General features: G+C 27.9%; 1 protein-coding gene across 1 annotated transcript; it reads right to left on the reverse strand.

Annotated features, from left to right (window-relative positions):
* Positions 1-201: 201 nt before the first annotated feature.
* Positions 202-808, reverse strand: LOC140983207 (protein EARLY FLOWERING 4-like). Its single transcript, XM_073450150.1, has one exon. It carries the CDS (start codon positions 683-685, stop codon positions 302-304), a length of 384 nt encoding a protein of 127 aa, XP_073306251.1. The 5' UTR covers positions 686-808; the 3' UTR covers positions 202-301.
* Positions 809-9,215: the final 8,407 nt, after the last annotated feature.

Genomic DNA, 9,215 nt, shown 5'->3' on the forward strand with positions numbered 1-9,215 from the left:
AATAAATTCGAGGGGTGTTATTTGAAATTCAACACAAAATCTTTCAAAAAATCAAATCATTTCCTCCTAATCAAATTTTTAACAATGCAATTTAATGTGCTTATTATTTCAGGATATTAAATTTTAATCATTACATTTTTGAGAAAATCTTTATTTTAAAAAAGAAATATTTTATTTAATTCTACATTTTTTAACTAAATATTACTGAATTTAAGATTTTATTAGAAACATAATAAACAAGAAGGAAACATAGTACAGGCGAAGACCGGAGATATGATGAATTCAACGTACGGTAAATGAATTACTCACTGCTCTTCTCTTCCGCCTTGCTCTTCGCCTCAGCCGCCGCGGAATTCCGCTGATGAAACATGCTCGAGAAATCGGCCGACAGATTCGAGTACAGAGACACGACCTTCGCGATGTTCCCGTTGATTTCCTGGATCAATTCCACGTTCTTCACCAGATTGTCTTGGATTTTCGACCTATGATTCTCGTTCACCTGCTGAATCAAGGAGCGATTGCGATCGAGGACCGACTGCACCTGGCTGAAATTGGCGGTGAACGCCGCCCAGACTTCAGGATCTCCGTCGGCGAATTCGTCTCCCTTGGGGAAGAGCGGGCTGGTGGAGTGAGGAGCGGCGGATTTGGGGGAGCTCTGTCTGTGGTTGGAGGACTCGTTGTCCATGGTCGGGTTCAGCAGCTAAGGCCTCGGCGGCGGTGGTAGAGGTTTCCAGTGGTTTTGTATGGTAAAATAGGCGGTGAAATTTTTTGGAGATTCAGCGATTGGTGGTGTGCGTGGGTTGCTTATCTTCCCAGAACAGATCAGCTCTATAAGGCTCGTGAGTAGCCACGCGAGTTTTTAGCGCGTGTCATTTATTTTTTAAATAAATCAAAAAATAAATATATTTGCAGGATTTAAAATCAAAAAATATCTTATTCTAAACTCGAAATTATAATATCAGATGTGTTATAAATCAGCAACTTTTGAAAGGAAGCCAATTTTATCTTTTTATCTGTTCGTATTATTTAATTTTTTTAAATATCACGTTTATTAGTAATGGTTATTTTCAATTTAATTTCAAAGATTCTTACATCCAAATTGTGTATTTAAATTCAAAATTAGGCCTTAAATATATAAAAATGATTTTTTTTTACGAGAAACAATATAAAAAGTATGTTCTTTGAGTTTAAGAAGAAGCTTCCGAAGCAGGAAAGTTGAACATGAACTTCGACACCTCTAACCATTTGATATGAACTTCCATTATTTCTTGAAAATAATTTGTAAATGACATTAGGATACAATTTATTACATTAATATTTTATGAAGAGAGAAATAATATAAAAATATACTTAAAAATGGAAGAAAATGATATGTATAATTGTAAAATAATAATATCTTAATCTTTAATCTTGATAGACATTATAACATTAGAAAACCGGAAAAAGAAGTCGCTTCATTCCTAAATTCGAGATTTTTATATAACAAATACTTGGAGAAAACCGACCATATATTATAAATTATTGGGTATATAAATTTAAGATAAAGTTTATACGTGATTCAAACTTTTTTTAATATCTAACAATAAGTATTGCATGTTTATTTTGGTTAACATGCACCAAATTTATTACTTATGGTAGCTTGAAAGAGTTTTATTTTACAATTAAAATAAAAAAAATACAACAACAAAATAATATCATGTGTAAGATTAATGATACATATTTTTCAATACAAATCCTCAAATTTAATCTATTATAAATATATTATAATTTAAAGAAATTTATAAATTAAATACAGACACGTTACGACGAGTTGTGTTAAGAAGAGTGGATACACGCGCTGTGATGTGCAGTGGGGATTGACCAAGATGTCGAAAATATCTGCCGATATTTTCATTTAAATACTGTAAAAGCGTAAAAACGAGTAGGCCTTTTGGCCCGTTGTTGACTTAAAAAATACGACGTCGTTTCATAATAAAGTGGTGCTTTCTTGATTATAAAAATTTATTTAATATTTTAAACTATAACATCTGTCGATATTTAGGTTTCTCAACCAAAAAAAAAAGGGAAAAATAAATTGTGTATATATTTTTAGTGGGAGAAACTTTTAGATGGAATCAATACAAGAAGAAACCAAAAGTAAAAAAAAAAATCATTACAAGAAACTCCTAGCCAAGTGTCTAAATCTTCGAATGGAAATATATATATAGATCACGATGCCATATAATCTCATATTAGGAATTTATGAATCTCATAAATACAGGCTATGTTTTTTTTGAAAGATAAGCTTGTAATTATATTAAGATAAATCGTTCATTACAAACTCGACCAACCAATGAGGAAAATCGTCATTCAACCAAACAAAGGGTGAAGGGATGACAGGAAAAATTTAGCCAAATTATGAGCAACTATATTAGACAACCTAGGCTCATAAACTATGCCAGAGATAAATGAGGCTTGCACCAGAATGATCCAACATAACTCAGATCCTCTTGTACGGCATTGACCATTTGCACTACCAGTACAGAATCAGATACGACCAGAACATCTCGAAAATTCTTTTCATAAACAAATTTAACTCTTTCCCGAATTGCCAGTACACCATGGGCAACAGACAGAGGTTGAGAAATCTGCTACCCAAATGCTAGCAATAATCTCCCTTGACAATCTCGAAGGACACCCGCTATGCTGTATTGACTGGAATTATCATTAACACAAGCATCAACATTGAGTTTAAAGATACCTGCATCTGGTGCCATCCATTTCCTGTCATCCAGTACACTATGAGCAGAAACGGCATGTTGATCAAGAGCCTTAGCTTTCTAAAAGTCTGTAAGAAAGGTTAAGCTCCAAATGAACTGAAACGTGAAATTTACAAGTCATTAACGATTTGCTCAGAAGACAGTCCGACACATAATGTTAGTATAGACTATGATACCTTGTTAAGATTATTTTATCCTAACTTCACCTCAAAAATTAATTAGACATTGTCTCATATACACAACTCTTAAGAACATAATCCAGCTGATTTGAAATATCTAACATTACAAGTTTTTTTACTGATGATTATTTACTCGTAGTTGTATGATTCACATATATTTTTGTTATTGATGTCTTATAATAACTTGAGTCGTCATAGTTGATTTACCTTTGAATAATATGCTTCTCATGTGTTATTCAACGTCAGTTTGGTGTGATCATCACACGAAAGTAGTGATAATAATTTTGAATATAACTTTGACATTTTTATGCTGCTTTTTTTAAAAGTTGAAATAGTACTCAAAAGTAAATTATATTAACGCATAAAATATTTTATTATATTATTATAATTATTGAATAAGTTTATCTACCATACGTGATATTTCCTTCATCAGATTTTCTTTTAACTCCATTCACAAAAAAAAAAAAAAAAAAAAAAANGAATTGATAGAGTTGATGACTACTTAATCAAAATTCAGGAGTTCGATTCCCCCAAGTAACACTTTTTTCGGTAAGTTATTCACGCAAAGTTTGTCCGGTGTGGTTTATTTGACTAATGTGGTTTGTAGTTCAGATATTTACTCAATATGCATCGAATGATAACGATTGCGAGTTCTGAAGTCATAAAATAAAATAAAATTAAACGAGATTGATGTGAAGATATATGGGGACTTGTTACTATTATGTGGTGATGATTATTTTGTAGTGTGTGATGTATATTATCATTAAATTTTGCAAGTAAATGTCATTTAGTCTCTCAAATTTCCATTTGTCAATTAAACATTATCATGAATTCACTTGATAATAATAAAAGTTCCAACGGATTAATTTTACGTTGAATTGCAATCTACTTGATGAGTTAACGATATAATCACATAATCAATTGTACAATATCAAATAGTCGAATTCTTGCCAAACAAGATAGTAACAATAATTAAATTAATGGATAAAACATTTCGATATAAGATTATTTATGTGAAATATAAAAAAATAGTTCAAACATTTGTCTGACTTCGTGTCAAAACATACGAAATTTAAGCAACTATAAAAAAGTGTTTTAAAAATTAGAAACACGACAGTGTAGCAGAACAATGTAAACCCTTCTAGATTAAGCTACCAAACTTGACAATAAAACAACAAATACGAAAAAAATAGCCATTTTTAATGAGTCCGAATTTCTTGTTAATAACTTGATCAAAACTACGCTTCTATTTGGTGAATCCAATTCGAATTTACTGAGCAAGGCTCGAGTATTTATTTTTAGCAAGCAAAATTTGCGTGTTGTCTTTTACTACTATTAAAATCGTGGAGTTTGAGTTGATGTATACGTGTAAAAAAAAATTGAGTCGAAACAATACATCTTTTCGCTAGGAAAAACTTATAATTTTTTTTTAAATCCAAAATAAGGTCTTTTATTATAAAATCTTTCATCCAAAACGAAAAATTCTCGTGTTTCCATATAATATGAGAATTAGAAGGAAAAACAAAATGAGAAATAATATATTTAATATTAAGAACTTGATTCTATGTTTGTCGATTACTCAATCTGAATGCATTATCTTTAATATTATTTACTCTACTATTTTATTTTTTTCTCGAAAATAATGATTAATCGGTAAAAGTTGAAAAGCACTCAATTGACGAATATAAACATATGATCATCTAATTGATCAAAATTTCTTCATAATACACGAAATATTAGATCTTTCATGAGACGGTCTTACATATCTTTATTCATGAGACGGATCACTTCTATCTATATTTACAATAAAAATTAATATATTTGACATAAAAATTAATACTTTTTCGTAGATAACCCACATAAAATATTAGTTTCACAAAATTGACCCGTGAGACCGTCTCACATGAGTTTTTGTTGACATTAAATTAGTTTTTTTTTCACTATAGTCGTTTTTCCACCAACAATGACCGAGATCATCTTAGCTCTCGGAGTACAAAAATAAATCAAAGTTATTATACTAAAATCAAATTTTAATTTTAAATAATACAAGTAAATCTCCGACTCATATCAATTTACAAGACTATTTTTAATTTTTTTTCTCGAAATTAATTTGATAAAAAATCGAAGGATGATTGATTTAGGATTCCCAAATGTATGGGGTGACTTAGGTGGATCCAAATCTTACCCTACACATGTATTGTGATCTAGAGTTTCCCGTGTGTAAAACGTGTCGTCGGATGATGACTAACGATTTATTTTATAAAACAAAACATATGGAAATAAAATAAAATTAAGACACACGCTTTTTAGTATTGATAATTAAAATGAAATAAAATAAAATAAAATAAATCACTTTACTTATTTGCTAAATATTCCTAATTAATATATATATTAGTTGAGAATATTACGCCTGGCCTATTTTAAATTAATTTCTTGATTATTTATTACAATAATAATTGTGAGATATATTTGTTAATGTACGTGGATGATTTGTAATAGAAAGAACTGTAATCCTATGGTATCCCCCCACCTAAAAGGCAGGGGGCCCTTCTGCAAAATGTAGATTTTTCTTCCGACTACGCAGCTAGCTGAATACGTCATAAATTAATGATTTTATATTTAATGAAATAAATTAGTTTTAAAATATTAATTTTTTCAAGATATGTAATAATAAATTTAGTATATCGTAATGGACAATATTTAAATGAAAATACACAAAGAAGTTGAAAGTAAGGAAAATACGAAGTATTTGTGGTTGGAAAATTTTAGTAATATTTTACTTAAAAGATTTCTTGTTTAGCTCATATAATAAAAAAATTTCCACATTTTTATTTTGATGAATGTTTTATATAAATTGTCATTATTTTTAGTAAATTTCCACTATTTCTATAATATATAAAAACATGTTATTATTTTAAAAACATGTCATTTTTAAATATAATAAATTAATGTCCCAAAATAAAATTTCATGTGGTTGAAAAAAAGCAGGACAAAATCGACGTTATTTGTTAGAATTTCCGTATCGTACGTGTCGGGATTGCAACTTGCACCTTTTTAAATTAATTTGAAAATTATATAATATCGAGTAGTTATTATTATTAATTTTTTTTTATGAATGATATCGACTAGTCGTGATATACAAGTTTGCGTGTTGCTGCTCTAACTCGATAATATATTAAAGCATCGATATTTTTAAATATCGACATAATATATATTTATATTATTATTGATGTTACACTTATTTTGTCAAAGTAAAAATTAAGTACAAAATAGCAAAATATTTTAGAATTTTGTACAACTATTAGATGACACTGTAATTTAGAAAATAAAATAAAATAAAATAAGGAAAATAATAAGTTAAAATGTCTTCTATATTATAAATGATCTGCCTTATGATATGGTTTATTACATATATTTTTTTTATACAAAAGATATTTATTATTTTATTTTACCGAAATAGTTTTTTTTTCTTTTTTTGAGGAATTTTTGTTTTAAATTTTGAATTAAAGCAAAAACTCTAATGAAATCGTATTATATGTCAATTTTGTGAGACGAAACTCTGATACGACCCAACTCATAAAAAATTATTTTTTATGTCAAAAATATTGTTTTTATGATAAGTATAAATCGAGTCGAGTCTTATTACGAACCACAGATATATAGTCGTAAAACGACTGTCACAAAAAACCGAATATTTTATTTCTATGGAAGTGGAAGGATTCCCACACTTTCCAAATGTCAAACTAATGTTCAAGTACTATGTTTACTTCTTCGAAAGCATTGTGAGTGTTTTTTTTTTAAATATGTAAATGACGTAGAATCGTAAGACAAATTTGAAACGGGTGAGAACTCGTGATTGTACAAACGGCGACTTCAATGCTTACATAAGCAATAACAGTAATGATAATTGAAAATATTTGACAATATATAAATAATATTGTTAATTATAATAATAATAATGATATTCTAGATAGTCGTGAAAAGAGAGTGACACATCTCTCTGGCTGTTGATTAAAGACAGTACCCTTCCTTTATTGTTTTATTTTATGAAAGGGGTAGTTTATTTAATTATTTAAGTAAAAATTTATGTGCGACGATCTCACGATTTATATTTTGTGAGACGGATCTCTTATTAGGTCATCCATGAAAAAATATTATTTTTTATGCTAAGAATATTATTTTTTATTGTGAATATCGATAAGATTGATCCATCTCACAGATAAACATTCTTGAGACCGTCTCAAAGAGACATATTCTTAATTTAAATAGTAAATTATGAAATCATAATAATAATTTATATTTTTTAAACTTTATTAAATAGTTAATTTTATGTTTAATTTAATAATAATTTATAAAAATTAATGAGATGTCGTAATACAGTTTGAAAATAGTAATATTTAAAATAATTTATAATTACAATTTTGAGTAAAAATGTGAGTGTAAAGACAATTTGGAAAACAAAAATCGATATGTTTTGGGTTATAGATTTTTTATATAATAGTATAAATTAGAAATCACATGTGTATCATGTATGCATGTTCAATAATTATTTTCTATGATAGTTTAAATTAGTATTCACTTGTGTATCATGTATGCATACGTGGTGTACAAATTAAAAGATTTTAAGTATATCATTACCACCAACTAGAGACGTCAAAAAGGTCCAGACGGGTGGGGCAGATCGCAACTCGCCATTTTGCAATGGCGAAAAATTACTAACTCAACCCAACTCTACTCATTATCTACTTTTATATGGTGGGACGGACTAATCCGAAAAATCAAATCCATTTTGACTAATCTATTACCAACTATAATTGTTGATAAAACAGAAGATTTCTATCAATATCACCACAACAAAAATGGTAATAATTTAGTAATAATACAAATTCAAAATGGGAACTACAAAATGTTAAATATCAATTAGTCAATAGTTGCCAAAATAACGAATAATCAACTAACTATAATACACAGAATCTGGCCAAGACCAGATTTCATATTAGTGTTCCATTAACTAGTCTATAAAAGCAAACAGTAACGAACAAAAAAAAGGGTCCTATAAAATCAAATAAATCCAACAAACATCAACACTATTACATTATATGGTCCAAACGAATTGGAATCGACTATGATTAATTATAAAAAAAATCACAAAAATTTATGTGAGACGATCTTATAAGTCAGTTTTGTCAGACAAATCTTTTATTTGGATCACTCATAAAAAAATATTACTTTTATGTCAAAACTATTACTTATTATTATAAATATTGACAGCCCGTCTCACAAGAAACCTACTCTCATCAAATTATCTCTATTAATTTTTTCTATATATTTATTATATTCAAATTTAAGACCTTATATATATATATTCTCGAACAATGTCATTAATTTAAAGAATTCCGATTTTAAAATTAAAATTTTAATAATCTATCTTTAAATGAACCTAACTATTACTGCTTTTATGGAATTATATTGATTAAGTATTTATTTTTTTGATTTTAAATCGACTGATGAAATGGATTATCTGAAATTACAAGAAATAATCTTGTTTAATCATCAAGAAATTTATACGAATAAGCGAAAAATATATGAATAGTAATCCATAATTTTACTTAGATTTAATTTTATTTGATAGTTTATAATACATAATTATTTATACATAAATATCCAATGTTGGTTAATAATATAATATTTAGTTCAATTAAGAATTATGAAAGACAAGGTGTAGCATGTGCTCACACAACAAATTTTCCACCATGTTCGTTCGATTAATATATAGTATCGTCCATTAATATAAAATTAAGTAATTTAATTAAATTATCCTACCAACTCCCTCATGATCAATATTTTTTCTATAGAATTAAGAGTGAGTCTCATGTGAGACCGTCTCACGGATCTTAATTTGTGAGACGGGTCAACCATACCCATATTCACAATAAAAAGTAATACTCTTAGCATAAAAAGTAATACTTTTTCATGGATGACCCAAATAAGAGACCCGTCTCACAAATACGACCCGTGAGACCGTCTCACACAAGTTTTTGCCTAGAATTAAACATGGTGGCTTTACAGATAAGCGGAATAGTTTTTATTAGATATAGAAAAAAATTAAGAAAAAATTACACTTTTGATATTCTATATTTATTTTATTTTATATTATTTTTTGTGATTTTGATATTTTATATTATCAAATTTAGGTTTTAGTTTGTTATATTTCTTTTTTATTTTTTTTTGTAATTTTAGATTTTTTTTCAACATAATACTGATGTGACATCGATAT

This window comes from Primulina huaijiensis, chromosome 8 (genome assembly GCF_012295235.1).
Source record: "Primulina huaijiensis isolate GDHJ02 chromosome 8, ASM1229523v2, whole genome shotgun sequence".
NCBI lineage: Eukaryota > Viridiplantae > Streptophyta > Magnoliopsida > Lamiales > Gesneriaceae > Primulina > Primulina huaijiensis.

Excerpts from the sequence above, each read along its gene's own strand:
- LOC140983207 (XM_073450150.1), bottom strand. The coding sequence starts at position 685 with ATGGACAACGAGTCCTCCAACCACAGACAGAGCTCCCCCAAATCCGCC.